General features: G+C 43.7%; 1 protein-coding gene across 1 annotated transcript in view; it reads left to right on the top strand.

Moving 5' to 3' along the window:
* The window catches only part of diaph2 (diaphanous-related formin 2), a 689,895-nt gene that overhangs the window by 425,773 nt on the left and 240,999 nt on the right, over positions 1-23,123 (top strand). Inside the window, 1 exon segment of the mRNA XM_024383199.2 lies at positions 297-426. Coding sequence (XP_024238967.2) covers positions 297-426 — 130 coding nt within the window.

Below are 23,123 nucleotides of genomic sequence, written 5' to 3'. Positions count from 1 at the left end.
TATTTTTTTTATCCAGTTCTGTTTGATATGTATGTTTTACTGGTGTGTGTTTTTAATGTTGTCTACTCAATGCATGGGCGTATGTTCCTTTATCCTTTATTTCTAACATTCAAAGAACATTCTGTCCCTGCGTGGCTCGGTTGGTAAGAGCATGGCTCTAGAAATGCCAGGTTCGTGGGTTGGAGGTCATCTATACTACAATGTATGCACTCACTGTTGTCAGTTGCTTTGGGCTTTTGCTAAATGGTAAGAACAACTAATGCCGTGACTCACCCATGACTTCACCTCTCTCTCAGCTTCGAGACACTAAGTCGGCCGACCAAAACACAACGTTGCTCCACTTCCTGGCTGAGAAGTGTGACGAGAAGTACCCGGAGATCCTGAGGTTCCCTGAAGAGCTGCAGCATGTGGAGAGGGCTAGCAAAGGTAAGCCAGTCCGTCCTCTTTAAATAATGGTTGACACTGTCCTTATATGGACACTGTATCACTGGTTGAACCATAAGTCTACACGGACACTCCTGAGGCATTAACAGTAGTATATATTCTGATGTGAGAGATGGATGTATAACACACTGCAAAGTCAGAGAGTAATTAAAACGTGTTGTTTTCTGCTAAGGTCATACTTGCATGTTTTGAATCGCTCAACATGCTGTTATTGGACCTTGCAGACAGTAAACTATATATTCAACAAACAAGATATATTCCTCCCCGGAAATATCTGCCACTTGAAATTGGACGCTCTCACAGGAAATCAAACATTTTTTTGGACAAACATGCAATTTACTCCACACCTGCAATCATTCTAGGTGTTATGTCACCTTTACCAATTTACTGCCATGTTTCATTTCCTCATCTTCTTGTTTTGACCCCCCTGCATTGTGTTTTGTTAGTAACCAATAGAAATCTCTCGACAAGCCCAAATATTATAGCTGTGTCTTCCTTGGCTCCATTTCAATTAAGAAAGCTGTTGATTACAACTATGATGTTATTTGCTTGTGTTTTCATCAAAGTATTTTATTTACCTTCTCCCCCACCAGCATCCTCGCTAATCGAACATAATTCCTTTTGAGCGTTATAAACCCGGTTAAATCAAATTGTAATTGGCCAATGGTATTTGCTTTGTCTCGGCATTATAACATTGATCCAGCGTTATCCAACTTGTTTTAAACGCTTCTTTTGAGAGCTAGAGCTCAAACCAGGAGGCTTCGAGGCATTTTACAGCTTGATTTAGACACGCCCATGTTTTATAGAGTGACGCATGAGATTAGGCCCAACAAGGTTAAGATACTTTAATTAGGTCCGTTGCATCCGATGGAATAATGGCTAGAGAGCCCCTCTTAATTATTGTGGCCAGAGAGCCCCTCTTAATCCATTCAAATGGCCCAGAAGTAATGGTAGCAGTTTTACGAGCGCCCAACCAATTGTGGGTTTTTTTGCGATATTTGTAACTTATTTTGTACATAATGTTTCTGCAACCGTATCTTACGGCAAAAAAGAGCTTCTGGATATCAGGACAGAGATCACTCACCTCGGATTAGACAAAGATTTTCCTGTGTGTACTGCTTGTTGAAGAAACATTGTCCAAACACCTGACAAGGCCAGCATCCCAGTTGTTGCAAGAGGAAGAGACGGTACAGAGGACACAGAGCAGGGTGCCTTGTAAGGCGAGTGGGAAAACTGCTATTACCGTCAATATTACTCTCCAACGTGCAATCATTGGACAATAAATTAGACGAGGTACGATCACGAATATCCTATAAACGGGACATCAAAAACTGTAATATCTTATGGCTAAATGATGACAGATATTCAGCTAGCGGGATACACGCTGCACCGGCAAGATAGAACAGCACGCTCTGGTAAGACGGGGAAGCGGTCTGTGCATGTTTGTAAACAACAGTTTGTACATGAAATCTAAGGAAGTTTCTAGCTTTTGCTTACCTGAAGTAGAGTATATTGTGATAAAATTCAGACCACACTATTTGCCTAGAGAGTTTTCAACTATACTTTTCATGGCTGTTTATTTTCCACCACAGACGGATGCTGGCACTAAGACCGCACTTTCAGCTGTATAGGGAAATAAGCAAACAGGAAACCACTCCTAGTGTCCAGAGACTTTAATGCAGTTAAATGTGCAGCCAGAGGAAAAAAATTCTAGATCACCTGTACTTCACACACAGAGACGTGTACAAGCTCTCCCTCACCCACCATTTGGTAAATCCGACCACATTTCTATCCTCCTGATTCCGGCATACAAGCACAAATTAAAGCAGGAAGCACCAGTGACTCGGTCTACAAAAAAGTGGTCAGGTGAAGCAGATGCAGGATGGTTTTCCTGTCACAGACTGGAACATGTTCCGGGATTCTTCCCATGGCATTGAGGAGTACACCACATCAGTCACTGGCTTTATCAATAAGTGCATCGAGGACGTCGTCCCCACAGTGACTGTACGTACATACCCCAACCAGAAGCCAAGGATTACAGGCAACATTTGCACTGAGCTAAAGGGTAGAGCTGCCACTTTCATGGTGTGGGACTCTAACCCAGAAGCTTATAAGAAATCCTGCTATGCCCTCCAATGAACCATCAAACAGGCAAAGCGTCAACACAGGGCTAAGATTGAATAATGCTACACCGGCTCCGATGCTCGTCTTATGTGGCAGGGCTTGCAAACTATTACAGACTACAAAGGGAAGCACAGCCGCAAGCTTCCCAGTGACACGAGCCAAACAGATGAGCTAAATCACTTCTATGCTCGCTTCGAAGCAAGCAACACTGAGGCATGCATGAGAACATCAGCTGTTCCGTACGACTGTGTGATCACGCCCTACATTCACAAGGCTGCGGGGCCAGACGGGCATGTGCTGACCAACTGACAGTTGTCTTCACTGACATTTTCAACATGTCCCTGATTGAGTCTGTAATACCAACATGTTTCAAGCAGTTCACCATAGTCCCTGTGGCCAAGAACACGAAGGCAACCTTCCTAAATGACTACGTCCGTAGCCATGAAGTGTTTGAAAGGCTGGTAATGACTCACATCAACCATTATCCCAGAAAACCTAGACCCACTCAATTTGCATACCATCCAAACAGATCCACAGATGATGCAATCTCTATTGCACTCCACACTGCTCTTTCCCACCTGGACAAAAGGAACACCTACGTAAGAATGCTATTCATTGACTACAGCTCAGCGTTCAACACCATAGTGCCCTCAAAGCTCATCACTAAGCTAAGGATTCTGGGACTAAACACCTCTCTCTGCAACTGGATCACGGACTTCCTGACGGGTCGCCCCCAGGTGGTGAGGGTAGGCAGCAACACATCTGCCACGCTGATCCTCAACGCTGGAGCCCCTCAGGGGTGCGTGCTCAGTCCCCTCCTGTACTCCCTGTTCACCCATGACTGCATGGGCATGCACAACTCCAACACCATCATTTACGTTTGCAGACGACACAACAGTGGAAGGCCTGATCACCGACAATGACGAGACAGCCTATAGGGAGGAGGTCAGAGACCTGTCCGGGTGGTGCCAGAATAACAACCTATCCCTCATCGTAACCAAGACTAAGGAGACTATTGTGGACTACAGGAAAAGGAGGGCCGAGCACGCCCCCATTCTCATCGACGGGGCTGTAGTGGAGCAGGTTGAGAGCTTCAAGTTCCTTGGTGTCCACATCAACAACAAACTAGAATGGTCCAACACACCAAGACAGTCGTGAAGAGGGCACGACAAAGCCTATTCCCCCTCAGGAAACTAAAAGATTTGGCATGGGTCCTCAGATCCTCTAAAGGTTCTACAGCTGCAACATCGAGAGCATGGTTGCATTACTACCGCATGGCAAGCTGTGCTGGAGTGCCAAGTCTAGGACAAAAAGGCTTCTCAACAGTTTTTACCCCCAAGCCATAAGACTCCTGAACAGGCAATCAAATGGCTACCCGTACTATTTGCATTGTGTGCCTCCCCGACCCCTCTTTTTACGCTGCTGCTACTCTCTGTGTATCATGCATGGTCACTTTAACTATACATTCATGTACATACTACCTCAATTGGCCCGACCAACCAGTGCCCCCGCACATTGGCTAAACGGGCTATATGCACTGTGTCCCGCTACCCACCACCCGCCAACCCCTCTTTTACGTTACTGCTACTCTGTGTTCATCATCTATGCATAGTCCATTTAACCATATCTACGTTTACGTACTACCTCAATCCACCTGTATATAGCCTCGCTACTGTTATTTTTCACTGTATTTTTTACTGTTGTTTTTATTTCTTTACTTACCTATTGTTCACCTAATACCTTTTTTGCACTGGCACTGTTGGTTAGAGCCTGGAAGTAAGCATTTCACTGTAAAGTCTACACCCCTGTTGTATTTGGCGCACGTGACAAATAAACTTTGATCTGATTTTTGTAGTAAAAATCGGAAATATTCTTCCGTTCAGGAAGAGGGCCCCGTCTGATTCAATATGGATGGTTTATGGCAGCAGTTTCAGTGGCCAATAGGAGAAGGACTTTAATAGAGCACAGGGGATTTGTATGCGTTCTGAGATGACCACCAGGACAGGTTAACAGGCCGAATGGGAGGCATGGTGTGGATGACAGGACAGAACGGTGGCTTAATGCCCTAGGCATTATTGTCTATCTGCCATTGTGGATTGGCGTTGAGAATAAGAGAACATGGCTGCCATTTGTGGTGCAGAAGTGGTGTATTTACAGCTCAAGTGGCGTAATTAACTCGAGTAAACATGCTACATTGTTCCCACGTTTGAATTAAGTTATTTATCTGACACGTATGAAAGTTAGTCTCCCTAGGCAATCTGGCAAGTAAGCATTTGCTGCCTCATTGTCTGGGAATAGACTTGTTTGTCTGACTGCCTGTCAATAAGTTCATTTCATTCTCAAGTATTTGGTGGAGAATCCCCAGAGGCGTATTTACTTTGTTAGTTTCCTATTTGGTTATTTAATCGAATTCCCGCTAATTATGTGCTCGAATGATGTAGTGAGGCCGCTATTGTTGAAGTGGACCAGAACCAGTCTTCATTATGGATATAGATGGATTAGTATACGGCTCAAACTGTCAACGTGTATCAACTCATTCAAGTCCTTTCAGGGACAATCAATTCTTGTACATGCTTGTTAGTTCAATTGGGTGAGACTGATAAGCCATTGGTTGACTCAATTCATTATGGCAAACACCAGTAGACAACACAGACATAACACCAAGGAGAAGGCTATATGGGCTATAAAGCTGTTAAACTCACAGTGCTTTCCGTAGACCCTGTATTTTAATAATAGGTCAAACGTGATATACAACACGATAACCTTATTATCCATGAACATTTTAGGGTAAAACCAAGAAAACTAGCCATTTAAAGGCCCAGTACAGTCAAAAATGTGATTTCCCTGTGTGTGATATATGTACATTTTTATTTCTACACTGAGGTTGGAATAATACTATGAAATTGTGAAAATTATGATAATACCATTTTAGTGTAAGTGCTGTTCGAAAAGATTCGCCTGAAATTTCACCCTGTTTTGGTGGGTGGAGTTTTGGCCTGCCTGGTGACATCAACAGGTGGTAATTTAGTTAATTTACTGATACGACGACATGTTGGTCCCATGTTTCAAGAGATAAAATATAAGATGCCAGAAATGTACCTTCCATACACACAAAAAGCCTGTTTCTCTCAAATGTTGGCACAAATTTGTTTACATCCCTGTTATTGAGCATATCTCCTTTTCCAAGATAATCCATCCACCTAACAGATGTGGCATATCAAGAAGCGGATTAAATAGCATGATCATAACACAGGTGCAGCTTGTGCTGAGGAGACTAAAAGGCCACTCTAAAATGTGCAGTTTTGCCACACAACACAATGCCACAGATGACTCAAGTTTTGAGTGAGCATGCAATTGACATGCTGACTGCAGGAATGTCCACCAGAGCTGTTGCCTGGTGGACATTACATGTTCATTTCTCTACCACCATTAGAGAATTTGTCAGTACCTCCAACCGGCCTCACAAACGCAGACCACGTATAACCACGCCAGCCCAGGATCTCCACCACCGGTTTCTTCAGCTACGGGATCATCTGAGACCAGCCACCCAGACTGCTGAAACTGTGAGTTTTCACAACAAAATAATGTCTGCACAAACTGTCAGAAACAGTCTCAGGGAAGATAATATGCATGCTTGTCATCCTCACCAGTGTCTTAACCTGACTGAAGTTCTGCGTCGTAACTGACTTCAGTTGGCAAATACTCACCTTCGATAGCCACTGGCAGGCTGGAGAAGTGTGCTCTTCACGGTTGAATCCCAGTTTCAACTCCAACAGGAAAATGGCAGACATTGTGTATGGTGCCATGTGGGTGAGTGGTTTGCTGATGTCAATGTTCTGAACAGATTGCCTCATGGTGGACAACGAACACAATTTCATTTTATTGATGGTAATTTGATAATGCACAGCCCCATGTCGCAAGGATCTGTACACAATTCCTGGAAACTGAATATGTTCCAGTTCTTCCATGGCCTGAATACTCACCAGACACGTCAACCATTGAGCATGTTTGAGATGCTCTGAAACGACATGTGCAACCGCTTGTTCCAGTTCCCACCAATATCCAGCAACTTCGCACATCCATTGAAGGGGAGTGGGACAACATTCCACAGGCCACAATCAACAGCCTGATCAACGCTATGCAGAAGAGATGAGGCGCTGCATGAGACAAATGGTGGTCACACCAGATACTGACTGGTTTTCTGATCCACGCCCCTACTTTGTTTTTAAGGTATTCATGGATTAGGGCATAATTCATTTATTTCATTTGACTGATTTCCTTATATATGAACTGTAACTCAGTAAAATATTTGAAATTGTTGCATTTATATTTTGGTTCAGTGTAGTTTTCAGTTTTCCCTTCCCCACTCAAACCACACCCAAGACAGTCCTAACAAAATTGCTTGAGAAATTGCTATTTTCTAAGTGATTGAAAACAATCACAGGAAGGTACTTAATTGCTACATATAAATGATGTGATATTGATATAAAAACATCTGCATTGGACCTTTCAGAGCAGATGATTCCATACTGAGAGAGAAATAATTTGATTTGGAAATATATTTTGTTATTGTCCCTATTGGTCAGCCAGACAGCATTGGTTTGAATCATGAAGTGATGTGTTTCTTCAGTTTTGACAGAAGTCCGCCTCCACAGGTGAAGCCAAAAGGAATTAGATGATTGAGTCACCCACTCTAACAAAAAAATGCACCGTCTCTCACTCCAACAAGAAACATGACACAATGATCTTTGTTTTAAAAGAAAATTCATAGTGTCTTCTCATTTTCCTTTTCCCCGTACCAAAGAGAGACCTCTTTGGTCACCAGCGCTCAAGTTTTATTCTGTTGTTTTCGGGTGCTTTTAAGGGCTTTTTAAGATGCCGGAGAGGACCAAAACAAAGAAGCTCAAATCGCAGCTGTCTAGTCTCACTAAAGCTCATTTAATCAGAGAACACTTTGAGGCTGGAACACAAGGCTGGAACACCACGATGGCTGGGCCACGCGTTAGCTTGATATGAGTCTGGAGGAGCTGTAACACTTGTGTAGAACAACGGGGCCCATCTGAATAATTTATAGACTATCTTCCAGATCTTTTACAAGGCTTTTTGGTCTCCTGTCAGGTAAATTGGTATAAGAACATGGGGAAAAGATTGCTTCCTTAACTGGGTACACTGTTCACCCTAACCCCAAGCAATATCTAGTTGTCATCTCTCATTCTCCTCTCTGTTAGGCATCTCTCTCTCCTTCATCGCTACAGTGCATTAGAGCCACTTTGTTTCCTCGTCTCCACTAAAATAACTTTCTAGTTTCTCCTTTTGTTATTATTTTTCTACTTGGCCCATGGCCGGCAGCATGCTGGAATGGAAATGTGTATCTAGGATTCCACTTACTCTCCCTTTATCCCCCATCACTTCCTCTCATTTTATCCCCCATCACGTCATCTCTCTTTATCCCTATTACCTCCTCTCTTTTTATCACTGTCTCAACCACTACTTCCTCTCTCTTCAACCCTGTCTACCCCATCTCTTTCTCTCTCTTTATCCCCGTCTCCCCATCAAATCAAATCAAATCAAATTTATTTATATAGCCCTTCGTACATCAGCTGATATCTCAAAGTGCTGTACAGAAACCCAGCCTAAAACCCCAAACAGCAAGCAATGCAGGTGTAGAAGCACGGTGGCTAGGAAAAACTCCCTAGAAAGGCCAAAACCTAGGAAGAAACCTAGAGAGGAACCAGGCTATGTGGGGTGGCCAGTCCTCTTCTGGCTGTGCCGGGTGGAGATTATAACAGAACATGGCCAAGATGTTCAAATGTTCATAAATGACCAGCATGGTCGAATAATAATAAGGCAGAACAGTTGAAACTGGAGCAGCAGCACAGTCAGGTGGAAGTTGAAACTAGAGCAGCAGCATGGCCAGGTGGACTGGGGACAGCAAGGAGTCATCATCTCTTCCTCTCTCTTTATCCCCGTCTCCCACATCACTTCCTCTCTCTTCAACCCTGTCTCCCCCATCTCTTCTTCTCACTATCCCCGTCTCCCCATCTCTTTCTCTCTCTTTATCCCCGTCTCCCTATCTCTTCCTCTCTCTTTATCCCCATCTCCCCATCAATTCCTCTCTCTTCAACCCTGTCTCCCCATCTCTTCCTCTCACTTCAACCCTGTCTCCCCCATCTCTTCCTCTCACTTTATCCCTGTCTCCCCATCTCTTTCTCTCTCTTTATCCCCGTCTCCCCATCTCTTCCTCTCTCTTTATCCCCGTCTCCCCCATCACTTCCTCTCTCTTCAACCCTGTCTCCCCATCTCTTCCTCTCACTTTATCCCCGTCTCCCCATCTCTCCCTCTCTCTTTATCCCCGTCTCCCCATCTCTTTCCTGGATCTTTAGCCCCGTCTCCCCCATCACTTCCTGTATCTTTAGCCCCGTCTCCCCATCACTTCCTGTATCTTTAGCCCCGTCTCCCCCATCACTTCCTGTATCTTTAGCCCCCTGTCTCCCCATCACTTCCTGTATCTTTAGCCCCCATCACTTCCTGTATCCATCACACTTCTTCCGGTATCTTTAGCCCCGTCTCGTCCATCACTTCCTGTATCTTTTGCCCCGTCTCCCCCATCACTTCTTCTCATTTTATACCCCATCACGTCATCTCTCTTTATCCCCATCACCTCCTCTCTTTTTATCACTGTCTCCCCCACCACTTCCTCTCTCTTCAACCCTGTCTCCCCCATCTCTTCCTCTCACTTTATCCCCTCTCACTTTAGTCTCCCCATCTCTTCCTCTCTCTTTATCCCCGTCTCCCCCATCACTTCCTGTATCTTTAGCCCCATCTCCCCCATCACTTCCTGTATCTTTAGCCCTGTCTCCCCCATCTCTCTCTTCCTCTCACTTTAGCCCCGTCTCCCCATCACTTCCTGTATCTTTAGCCCTGTCTCCCCATCACTTCCTGTATCTTCAACCCTGTCTCCCCCATCACTTCCTCTCTCTTCAACCCTGTCTCCCCATCACTTCCTCTCTCTTCAACCCTGTCTCCCCATCTCTTCCTCTCACTTTAGCCCCGTCTCCCCCATCACTTCCTGTATCTTTAGCCCCGTCTCCCGCATCTCTTCCTCTCACTTTATCCCCCATCTCTTCCTGTCTCCCCCATCACTTCCTGTATCTTCAACCCTGTCTCCCCATCACTTCCTCTCTCTTCAACCCTGTCTCCCCATCTCTTCCTCTCTTTCAACCCTGTCTCCCCCATCTCTTCCTCTCACTTTAGCCCCGTCTCCCCCATCACTTCCTGTATCTTTAGCCCCGTCTCCCCATCTCTTCCTCTCACTTTAGCCCCATCTCCCCCATCTCTTCCTGTATCTTTAGCCCCGTCTCCCCCATCACTTCCTGTATCTTTAGCCCCGTCTCCCCCATCACTTCCTGTATCTTTAGCCCTGTCTCCCCATCACTTCCTGTATATTTATCCCCGTCTCCCCCATCACTTCCGGTATCTTTAGCCCCGTCTCGCCCATCACTTCCTGTATCTTTTGCCCCGTCTCCCCATCACTTCCTCTCATTTTATACCCCATCACGTCATCTCTCTTTTTAGCCCCGTCTCCCCATCACCTCCTCTCTTTTTATCACTGTCTCCCCCACCACTTCCTCTCTCTTCAACCCTGTCTCCCCATCCCTCCCCCATCTCTTCCTCTCACTTTATCCCCGTCTCCCCCATCTCTTCCTCTCTCTTTATCCCTTCAACCCTGTCTCCCCCATCTCTCCTTCTCTCTTTATCCCTGTCTCACCCATCACTTCCTCTCTCTTCAACCCTGTCTCCCCCATCTCTTCCTCTCACTTTAGCCCCGTCTCCCCCATCACTTCCTGTATCTTTAGCCCCGTCTCCCCCATCACTTCCTGTATCTTTATCCCTGTCTCCCCATCACTTCCGGTATCTTTAGCCCTGTCTTTAGCCCGCCCATCACTTCCTGTATCTTTTGCCCCGTCTCCCCCATCACTTCCTCTCATTTTATACCCCATCACGTCATCTCTCTTTATCCCCATCTCCTCCTCTCTTTTTATCACTGTCTCCCCCACCACTTCCTCTCTCTTCAACCCTGTCTCCCTCATCTCTTCCTCTCACTTTATCCCCGTCTCCCCCATCTCTTCCTCTCTCTTTATCCCCGTCTCCCCATCTCTTCCTCTCTCTTTATCCCCGTCTCACCCCATCCCATCTCTTCCTCTCACTTTATCCCTTTATCCCCATCTCCTCCTGTATTTTTCACTGTCTCCCCATCTCTTCCTCTCACTTTATCCCCGTCTCCCCCATCTCTTCCTCTCTCTTTATCCCCGTCTCCCCATCTCTTCCTCTCTCTTTATCCCCGTCTCCCCCATCTCTTCCTCTCTTTTATCCCCGTCTCCCCCATCACTTCCTCTCTCTTCAACCCTGTCTCCCCCATCTCTTCCTCTCTCTTCAACCCTGTCTCCCCCATCACTTTCTCTCTTTATCTCTGTCTCCCCATCACTTCCTCTCTATCCCTGTTGCCACCATCACTTTCTCTCTTTATCTCCGTCTCCCCATCACTTTCTCTCTTTATCTCCGTCTCCCCATCACTTCCTCTCTTTATCTCCGTCTCCCCCATCACTTCCTCTCTCTATAGCCCTGTTTCCACCATCACTTCCTCTCTTTATCTCCGTCTCCCCCATCACTTCCTCTCTCTATAGCCCTGTTTCCACCATCACTTCCTCTCTTTATCTCCGTCTCCCCCATCACTTCCTCTCTCTATAGCCCTGTTTCCACCATCACTTTCTCTCTTTATCTCCGTCTCCCCATCACTTCCTCTCTCTATATCCCTGTTTCCACCATCACTTTCTCTCTATCTCCGTCTCCCCCATCACTTCCTCTCTCTATATCCCTGTTTCCACCATCACTTTCTCTCTGTATCTCCGTCTCCCCCATCACTTCCTCTCTCTATATCCCTGTTTCCACCATCACTTTCTCTCTGTGCCACCCAACTTACTTCTGACAAGCTATTACAAATAGAACCTCCCCCTGCTTGTCCCACCACCACTACAACTTGGAAAATGTTGTTGTGTGTTGAATCATTATTTGACTCATTATTTTCAGCTGAAGTAGACCCCTCGCCTCTGCGATGACTACCACCACCCTCTGTTGTGATCTGTAGCTGAGGTGAGGCCAGGTGACCTATTCATCCTGTACAGCCAGAGGCCTGAGCCTGCAAATTTCTGCTTGTTGCATCAAGGGCCGTGGGGGAAAACGGGGTTGGCTGGTTAGAAGGTGGGGGGTGTGTGATGAGGAGGAGGGGTTCAAACATTAGAATAATCACAAGCTCATCTACAAACGGCTGGAGCCTGCACACTTAATATACCTGATTGAAAAGAGCAATCAGTTCCGGCTGATTTCCCTGAGAAAGGCTTTTTGTCAGTTCCTTTCCCTTGATTGCCCACTCCAGAGGGACTCTCTCTCTCCCAAGTCTCCTCAGAGAGAGAGAAAAAAAATAGAGGGAGAAAGAGAGAAAAGAGTGAGAAAGAAAAGAGAGAGAGACAGGCCTTTGTCTGCTCTATTGCAGGCTGAGCCTCCCTTAAGCACATTATACTGCCTTTTCCCAACTGCTTCACTTCATGTTAATTGCCTTATATTGTTTCTATTTAATGTTATGCTTCTGTCATGACAAGTTCAAATCGAAAAGAAAGATAATTGCTAATCAATGAAAACTAGATCCTTGTACAATCCACTCCGGGTCGAGCGGCGTACTTTGGCATTTGCTGGCAATCATTAATGTTATTCAATAAGATGCCCTTTTAATAATTTTCATTTGGTTTGATTGTATTACTTTCTTTTGCAGAATAGTATTTTCATTCTGATTCATTCCTTGTAAAATATTCGCGAAATGAATGTTATGTTTATCTATAGTTGGTGTATTGGAGAAATTAGTCGATAAATCCACTTGCCTTCAGAACCAAAATGGTCGCCTTGACTGAAATCTCAGTAGAATTTCCTGTAGAGCGGTGTAAAAGCCATATGGTTTTCTGAGTCATAGCGTCGTCATAGAGTTGTGTGGATGCACAACTTAATTACACATGCAACCCTGCATGCTTGTGAATTATAAATGCAACACGCTAACGAGATGATAGATCTGCATGTGGACTCTCAGCAGGTCGTCTACTCTCCCCTTCCCTGACACACATGATACCATCTCTTATTACCTCAGAAGCTGTCTCCCCATAGGGAGTAGCTTTTGAGGCAGGTAGAGGTCAGTGATAACTGGAGCCCGGCCCAGCACACACAGTTGTCCTCACAGGAGACTAGACCCTTCTCTCTATGGACTCGCCCATCATCAATGGCTCACCTGCCTCAAGGTCACTGCTAATTAGAAGCCAGATGTTCACCCAGAGAGACTCACAGGGGCATGGAATTTGCTGAGTCTCAAGGAGGGCCTGGGACAAGCGGACTGATGACCATGAGGACTGACATTGTGGTGTTGTTGTGCTGTTTTTACATTAATTCCCTATTCTTACGCACTTTTGTTCTGTTTTGTATAGACAATGTACTTGTTTCAGCCCAGAAGTTAGACAAGTGGACCATTAACCAGAAGGTTGCTCATTTGAAACAGGGGCTTTGCAATATGAGAGATGAACTGGCAACCCAAAGGCTCCTAGTCAAGGCACTTAACGCCTCCATGTTCCAAATGTATGGCATGTTTCTGTGTTGTCCCAGGCAGCAGAGCAACATAATCACAATCTCAGATGGACCTATAATGTCTTATTATATTCATTGAGGTTGAGTTGGCATGTCAGTAGGTTTGAGATTAAATAATGTCACTGTAGCCTGCTTTCATGTACTCCAGGTGCACACTCATATTGGTTTGATGGAGCGGGTTGTGAACCGAAAACTTTAAAATGAATGGAAGTGATCATCTGATTTATTGTCTTACCCTTTAAAAATAATGCTAATCTTTTGAGCGTGTCCAACATATTTATCCCATTCTTACCATGTCCCCTCAGAATTATTGTTATACACTCTCTCTACAAGCCTACTAGCTAGACTTTTTGTGGTTAGGTATTGTGTAGTAACTGCCTATGACAGTAACGCTTGAATAAGTAACCGCCCACATAAACCTCCCCACGAACAGTTATTGAGACCCTTGTAACGTTTGGCAGCTACAGTATATGAATTTGGTGCTGTTTTTAATGAATTATCCCCTCTAATGTAGCAAATTGGATGGGTAAGGTGATAAACGTGATGTTAAGGAGCTGTATGTCCATTGACCTTCATGTCAACAGTGTTAGGTCATAGAGTGTTAGGTCATGGAGTGTTGGGTCATGGAGTGTTGGGTCATGGAGTGTTGGGTCATGGAGTGTTGGGTCATGGAGTGTTGGGTCATGGAGTGTTGGGTCATGGAGTGTTGGGTCATGGAGTGTTGGGTCATGGAGTGTTGGGTCATGGAGTGTTGGGTCATGGAGTGTTGGGTCATAGAGTGTTGGGTCATAGAGTGTTGGGTCATAGAGTGTTGGGTCATAGAGTGTTGGGTCATAGAGTGTTGGGTCATAGAGTGTTGGGTCATAGAGTGTTGGGTCATAGAGTGTTGGGTCATAGAGTGTTGGGTCATAGAGTGTTGGGTCATAGAGTGTTGGGTCATAGAGTGTTGGGTCATAGAGTGTTGGGTCATAGAGTGTTGGGTCATAGAGTGTTGGGTCAGAGTGTTGGGTCATAGAGTGATGGGTCATAGAGTGATAGCAAGGTAGTAAGAGCATGGGTGTTTCTCAAAATGCACACTACTGTGCTCCGATCATGCAAATTGGAGCACATGAGGGTCAGAGGATGAGTCCAAATCAAAGTATGCGAAACGGAGCACGAAGGGCACTTCTAGAATGTGTACTCTGTTTGCAAGCTTCAACTGAAAGTATGCAAAGAAATATGATGTAACCACGTATAAAATGATGAAACATGTATTGAAGTCAAGGGCAGCCATTATTTGAGCTGCCCTTTGAGCTGACTTCGGAAGGAGAAATTGTCTTAACATTTCATATGTTGCCCGACTACAATATTTTATCTTGATATGTTAATACATCTAGCATAATATTAGTTTTATGATATGTTTGCCTGTTAAACTATCTGATTAGCTACATTATTATGATTCACATATAGCTAGCTGATAGTTATGAAGTAAAACCGTTTCTTTGTGGATATTTTGTTAGCTTAGCTAAATACATTAAAACTCAGTTTTTCACAATTCCTGACATTTAATCATAGTAAAAATGCCCTGTCTTAGGTCAGTTAGGATCACCACTTTATTTTAATATTGTGAAATGTCAGAATAATAGTTGGGAGAGTGATTTATTTATCACATTCCCAGTGTGTCAGAAGTTTACATACACTCAATTAGTATTTGGTAGCATTTCCTTTAAATTGTTTAACTTGGGTCAAACGTTTCGGGTAGCCTTCCACAAGCTTCCCACAGTAAGTTGGGTGAATTTTGGCCCATTCCTCCTGACAAGAGCTGGTGTAACTGAGTCAAGTTTCTAGGCCTCCTTGCTCGCACACACTTTTTCAGTTCTGCCCACAAATCTTCTGTAGGATTGAGGTCAGGGCTTTGTGATGGCCACTCTAATACCTTGACTTGGTTGTCCTTAAGCCATTTTGCCACAACTTTGGGAGTATGCGTGGGGTCATTGTCCATTTGGAAGGCCCATTTGCGACCAAGCTTTAACTTCCTGACTGATGTCTTGAGATGTTGCTGCAATATATCCACATAATTTTCCTGCGTCATGATGCCATCTATTTTGTGAAGTGCACCAGACCCTCCTGCAGCAAAGCACTCCCACAACATGATGCTCTCTCTCACGTGCTTCACTGTTGGGATGGTGTTCTTCGGCTTGCAAGCATCCCCCTTTTTCCTCCAAACATAACGATGGTCATTATGGCCAAACAGCTCTATTTTTGTTTCATCAGATGAGAGGACATTTCTCCAAAAAGTATGATATTGTCCCCATGTGCAGTTGCAAACCGTAGTCCGTTTTTTTATGGTGGTTTTGGAGCAGTTGGCTTCTTCCTTGCTGAGCAGCCTTTCAGGTTATGTCGATATAGGACTTGTTTTACTGTGGATATAGATTATTTTTTACCTGTTTCCTCCAGCATCTTCACCATTTCCTTTGCTGTTGTTCTGGGATTGATTTGCGTCTTGGCTGGTTTCTTTTGATTTCCCCATGATGTCAAGCAAAGAGGCACTGAGTTTGAAGGTAGGCCTTGAAATACATCCAGAGGTACACCTCCAATTGACTCAAATTATGTCAATTTGCTTATCAGAAGCTTCTAAAGCCATGACATAATTTTCTGGAATGTTCCATGATGTTTAAAGGCACAGTCAACTTAGTGTATGTAAACTTCTGACCCACTGGAGTTGTGATACAGTGAATTATAAGTGAACTAATCTGTCTGTAAACAACTGTTAGGAAAATGCATTGTCATGCACAAAGTAGATGTCTTAACCAACTTGCCAAAACTATAGTTTGTTAACAAGAAATGTGTGGAGTGGTTGAAAAACAAGTTTTAATGACTAAGTGTATGTAAACTTTCCGACTTCAACTGTACGTATTCAGACCTTTTGCTATGAGACTGGAAATTGTGCTCCGGTGCATCCTGTTTCCATTGATCATCATTGAGATGTTTCTATAACTTGATTGGAGTCCAGCTGTGGTAAATTCAATTGATTAGACATGATTTGGAAAGGCACACTCCTGTCTTTATATGGTCCTACAGTTGACAGTGCATGTCAGAGCAAAAACCAAGCCATGAGGTCAAATCATTTTTCCGTAGAGCTCAGAAACAGGATTGTGTCGAGGCACAGATCTGAGGAAGGGTACACAAACATGTGTGCAGCATTGAAGGTCCCCAAGAACACAGTTGCCTCCATCATTCTTAAATGGCTGAAGATTCGTCCTAGAGCTGGCCGGCAGGCCAAACTGAGCAATCGGGGGAGGGAGAAGGGTTTTGATCAGGGAGGTGACAAAGAACCCCATGGTCCCTCTGACAGAGACTCCAGAGTTCCTCTGTGGAGATGGGAGAAACTTCCAGAAGGACAACCATCTCTGCAGCACTCCACCAATCAGGCCTTTATGGTTGAGTGGCCAGACGGAAGCCACTCCTCAGTAACAGCCCGCTTGTAATTTGCCGTAAGGCAGCTAAAGACTCTCAGACCATGAAGAAACCAGATTCTCTGGTCTGAGGAAACCAAGATTGAACTATTTGGCCTGAATGCCAAGCGTCAAGTCTGGAGGAAACCTGGCACCATCCCTACGGTGAAGCATGGTGGTGGCATCATCATGCTGTGGGGATGTTTTTAACGGCAGGGACTGAGAGACTAGTCAGGATTGAGGCAAAGGTGAACGGAGCAAAGTATAGAGAGATCCTTGATGAAAACCTGCTCTAGAGCGCTCAGACTGGGGCGAACAGGACAACGACCCTAGACACACAGCCAAGACAACGCAGGAGTGGCTTCAGGACAAGTCTCGGAATGTCGAGATCGAACATCTCTGGAGAGACCTGAATATTTCTGTGCAGCGACGCTCCCCATCCAACCTTACAGAGCTTGAGAGGATCTGCAGAGAAACTCCCTAAATACAGGTGTGCCAAGCTTGTACCGTCATACCCAAGAAGACTTGAAGCTGTAATCGCTGCCAAAGGTACTTCAACAAAGTACTGAGTAAAGGGTCTGAATACTTATGTAAATGTGATATTTCCCTTTTTTTCATATATACATTTGCTTTCTAAAAAACTGTTTTTCTTTGTCATTATGGGGTATTTTGTATTGATTGATTGAGGGGGAAAAACAATTTCATCATTTTTAGAATAAGGCTAAAACGTAACAAAATGTAGAAAAATTCAAGGGGTCTGAATACTTTCCGAATGCAATGTATCTAGCAGATAATTATGTAGTAGAGAGTTTGCTTTGTGTATATCTTGTTTCGCCTGTTGTTGCCATTGTCTTGGCTGGAAGAAGGTTCAGTGAATGTGGAGGTGAAGCGTGCGAGTGCTTCTCAAATGTGTTCTTTCATGCATTCCCCACACTCTCGTCCTCACAAGAAGAGTGTGGAGCACGGTGGTATGCATATTGAGAAACATCCCATGTGTTAGTCCTATTGTTTCTGTGGTTGAACATCCAATTAGTCATTTTTTTCTGACTGATGATTTAATGAATAGCCATTTCCTCATGTGTTGTGTTCTTCATTTGTTTGTTTGCTCCTTTGATAACATTGCCACAATAAACGTTGATTAGCATGTAATCAGCTAGCTTTTCTGCACTGTGAACAGCGGCGGCATCGGCTTTGAAGTTGGCCTTGTCTGTTGGAAAATTGTTATGACGTTCTCCTCTGCAAATTTTTTTTTGTGTCTTGGGACTGCCAATGGTGACTCAAAGCACTTGCTGACACACAACTTCAAAACTATGTACCGAACAAAGGTTCAGTCATTTTTTTCGCCGGAATAGAGGGGAGTGTTTCTCACAAGGCATTTTGGATCTCGGAGGTCATGCTTAATGCAAAACACAGCATTGCTTCTTCCTCGCCGCCGTTTATCTACTTTATTCTTGTTTAGTTTTAAAGGACTATATCTCTTTTCATGGGCAGTTATCATGCCATCTTGTGCTCTCAGCACCGTGTGCTGCCTGTGGCTTTTAGACTGTGGATGGAACTCTTAAGGCTGCCTTAAAGGTGCTATAATCTCTGCTCATATAAGCACTTGCTAGATCCGCTGGCTAAATCCTGCAGCTTTAATGGAATGCAGGTGAAATTTGGACGCATATACCTTCAATGAGAAAATGCATTACTCAAATCCCACCCCAGAGTGGTTATCGACCTCTAACTTATTGCCTCTCAACAAAAACACCTCAGGCCAGATTTACTAAGAGATTTAACGACTACAAAACTTGCTCCTCTTTTTTCCAGATAGGAGAATTTCTAGCATAATTCCCTCGGGACAAAAAAACATTGCATACTCGACAACAATTAAATCCTCCGTAAATGTTTCACTTAGATGTATGAAACTCAAAAATGCTTCCTTAAACCTATTTTTACTTGGTGCTTGGGAATCTCGCTTTGACAAGCAGAACATCACACAAGGACACATTTGACATTTCTCCAGAGACCCAAGATATTCCTTCTGACAGGAAAGGACACACTTTATTTCCTGTTTCTGACGGATGGTGTGGGCAGAAAAGCTGCCATCTCCAGCCCGATGCCCCACCTTCCCCGGCCCAATGTTGGTCCTGCCATCCCATGCCGAGTGGACCACCTTGGGAATAGAGTCGACCGTCACTGCATTTCTGTTCGCCACAGACAGCTCTGAGATGATAATTAAAGATGGAGGATTTCCCCAGGGTAGAGCCAGTGAAGGGAAGGAGATCAGGAGTTCACCCCCGTGCCTGGGCCAAAGGCACACACCAAAAATATCTACGTTGTTAGTTAAGCTTTAAATGGGGTCAGGTTGAACATTGCTACCGGCACTCTGTACCGTGCCTGCTGTGGGACGTCTGAATCACATTCCAAAAGAGATTCACCTCTCACTTCTCTCTGCTGTGGTAGTTTTCATTACCTCTCTGACATACATATACCGATGGCTCCTCCGCTCATCGCTTAGATTAATTTGAACTGTCTTACGGAGCATTCGCCTTGAATGCGTCTGTCAATAATTTTATTTCACGAACATGAGCTAATGTTGTGGACAGATGATCGAGGCACATCAACACCATTTTCAGTGGAGATTTCCTGCTGTCCATTTCCAGGTTAAGAGATACCTTTTTTTCAAAGTGTACAATCGGCCCTGCCTGCCCTCCAGCACCCGATGTCACAGGGAGGCCAAAAAGATCATCAAGGACATAAACCAACCGAGCCACAGCCTGTTCACCCCGCTATCATACAGAAGGCGAGGTCAGTATAGGAGCATCAAAGCTGGGACCGAGTGACTGAAAAACAGCTTCTATCTCAAGGCCATCAGACTGTTAATCAGCCATCACTAGCCGACTACCACCCGGTTACTCAACCCTGTCCCTTAAATACTGCTGCCCTATATACATAGACAAGAAATCACTGGCCACTTTAATAATGGAACACTAGGCACTTTAATAATGTTTACATCCTGCTTTACTGATCTCATATGTATATAATGCATTCTATTCTACTGTATTTTAGTCAATGACACTCCGACATTGCTCGTCCTAATATTATATATTTCTTAATTCCATTATTTTACTTTTAGATTTGTGAATTGTTATATACTTTTGCACTGTTATAACTAGTAACACATTATTTTTGCTACACCCGCAATGACATCTGATAAATATTTTTATGTGACCAATAACATTTGATTTGATTATATTATCGTTGGAAATGGTAGTCTTTAAGACAGTATTTTCCTGACCCCTGACCTCGCGGTAATAGTGACGGAAAAGCCTTGAGAGAAGTGTCATTGGCCAATTTGCCTCCTATAATTTTCCCCCAGAGATTAATCTGTGGGTCCTGACAATGAGAGCCAAGCCTGTGTGGTGATTCAACTCAATCAGAGGCTGCGCTGACGATCCGTCTTGACAATCTGGGAAAAAGAGGAAATATGACACAAATGTTCTCATAAATCTGTTTAGTATAAGGCATAGCCAAGGGCAAAGCAGTATGGAGCCTGGGAGAGGGAAAATGGAGTGAGAGATAAGGAGAAAAAAAAAGTTGAACTCTGAGGATATTAATACAGTCATGAATATATCTATTATCCACATTCATTTCTAAGGCACTGCGGCATAATAACTCCCTGCACTACTTGGCTCTGGGCTGTATTACGTCGACAAAATGCTTTTCTGCATTGGGTGGAACACAAAGAGGATCATTTGTCTGGTTCTGAATGGAATTGAAGGGGAATCATGGCGTTAGGAAGATACTTTCACATTCCAGCCTAAGGATTTTGTCTGTAGTTGGCTCTGTAGAACTGAGGAAAAGATTAACGTAATTCAAAACTGATTTAGACAAAGGACCCTTCAGTGTGGCAAATAAATGTGTGTTCGCCTGCATGTCTCAGAGAGTGTCTGTTGTTAAGACAAAAATGTGATTTACTCATTCGTATTCTGGGGCACAACTTCATTGTTTTTTACTATTACTAGAAAACCTTTTCCTCCTTATTCCAGTTCTTTTCCAGATTTACCACAGAGCACCGTACCAAAGCAACAAGTTCTTGAAATTACAGTAGACAGACACTGAAAAATACATTTCCTTCATCGTACCTCTGCATGCAGTCTCCCGAGTGGCGCAGCAGTCTTAAGCCACTGCATTTCAGTGCTAGAGGCGTCACTACAGACCCTGGTTCGATCCCAGGCTGTATCACAACCGTCCGTGATTGGAAGTCCCATAGGGTGGCGCACAATTGGCCCAGCGTCATCTGGGTTTGGCTGTCATTGTAAAATATTTGCTCCGAACGGACTTGCCTAGTTAAATAAAGGTTAAATAAAAATACAAAATAAAAAATCTCAGCAAACATAAACTGCAAAAAAAGAAACGTCCTCTGTCAACTGCATTTATATTCAGCAAACTTAACACGTGTAAATATTTGTATGAACATAACAAGTTTCAACAACTGAGACATAAACTGAACAAGTTCCACAGACATGTGACTAACTGAAATGGAATAATGTGTCCCTGAACAAGGGGGGCCAAAATCAAAAGTAACAGTCATTATCTGGTGTGGCCACCAGCTGCATTAAGTACTGCAGTGCCACATATTACACCGGCCACATCTGCAGTCCTCATGCCTCCTTGCAGCATGCCTAAGGCACATTCACACAGATGAGCAGGGACCCTGAGCATCTTTCTTTTGGTGTTTTCTTCAGTCAGTAGAAAGGCCTCTTTAGTGTCCTAAGTTTTCATAACTGTAACCTTAATTGCCTACCATATGTAAGCTGTTAGCGTCTTAAAAACTTCTTAGGGCTGAGATCCCGCTAACGGGATCGATATGACAACAGCCAGTGAAAGTGCAGGGCGCCAAATTCAAAACAACAGAAATCACATAATTAAAATTCCTCAAACATAAAGGCATTTCACACCATTTTAAATATACATTTCTTGTTAATCCCTCCACAGTGTCCGGTTTCAAATAGGCTTGACGGCGAAAGCACCACAAACGATTATATTAGGACAGAGCCAAGTCAGAAAAACACAGCCATTTTTCCAGCCAAAAAGAGGAGTCACAAAAATCAGAAATAGAGGTAGAATGAATCACTAACCTTTGATGATCTTCATCAGATGACACTCATAGGACTTCATGTTATACAATACATGTACATCATATTTATATAAAAAAACTCTCAGTATACATTGGCGCATTATGTTCAGTAGTTCCAAAAACATCCTGTGATTTTGCAGAGAGCCACATCAATTTACAGAAATTCCCATAATAAATGTTGATGAAAATACAAGTGTTAGCCATGGAACTTTAGATACTCTCTCCTTAATGCAATCGCTGTGTCAGAATTCAAAAAAGCTTTACGGAAAAAGCAAACCATGCAATTATCTGAGTATGGCGCTCTGAGACCAAACAAGCCAAAAAGATATCCGCCATGTTGGGCAGTCAACAGAAGTCAGAAATAACATTTTATAAATATTCACTTACCTTTGATGATCTTCATCAGAATGCACTCCCAGGAATCCCAGTTCCACAATAAATGTTTGTTTTGTTCGATAATGTCCATCATTTATGTCCAAATAGCTACTTTTGTTAGCACATTTTGTAAACAAATCCAAACTCACGAAGCGCGTTCACTAGTTGCAGACGAAATATCAAAAAGTTCCATTACAGTCCGTAGAAACATGTCAAACGATGTACAGAATCAATCTTTATGGTGTTTTTAACATAAATCTTCAATAATGTTCCAACCGGAGAATTCCTTTCTGTAGAAATGCAGTGGAATGTGAGCTACCTCTCATGTGAATGAGCGTGATTAGTTTATGGCACTCCGCCAGACCACTGACTCAAAGAGCTCTTATGAGTCCCTCCTTTACAGTAGAAGCCTCAAACAAGTTAGGAAGTGCAACATGACCGATGTCCCACTGTATCTTCAATAGGGAATGAGTTGAAAAACAACCAACCTCAGATTTCCCACTTCCTGGTTGTTTTTGCCTGCCATATGAGTTCTGTTATACTCACAGACATCATTCAAACCTTCTGAAACTTCAGTGTTTTCTATCCAAATATAATATGCATATAATTATATGCATATATTAGCAACTGGGACAGAGTAGCAGGCATTTTACTCTGGGCACCTTATTCATCCAAGCTACTCAATACTACCCCCAGCCATAATACGTTTTTAAACCCTTTACAATGAAGATCTGTTAAGTTATTTGGATTTTTAATAATTATCTTTGAAAGACAGTGTCCTGAAAAAGCGAGTTTATCTTGCAGACATATTTGAGCATTTGTGACGAAATATCGATATTGACTGTGTTTATTTGAACCCTATCTGCTTCTTATCCCTCTCCTCTCCTTCTCCATGTCTCTGTGGTGTGTTCTACTTCTGCCCTGAGATGTTCCAGCTGTCACAC

This window comes from Oncorhynchus tshawytscha, linkage group LG21 (assembly GCF_018296145.1).
Source record: "Oncorhynchus tshawytscha isolate Ot180627B linkage group LG21, Otsh_v2.0, whole genome shotgun sequence".
Classification (NCBI taxonomy): Eukaryota; Metazoa; Chordata; class Actinopteri; order Salmoniformes; family Salmonidae; genus Oncorhynchus; species Oncorhynchus tshawytscha.
The sequence above is the reverse complement of the archived record's forward strand: the minus strand, read 5'-3'. Positions and strand labels throughout refer to the sequence as shown.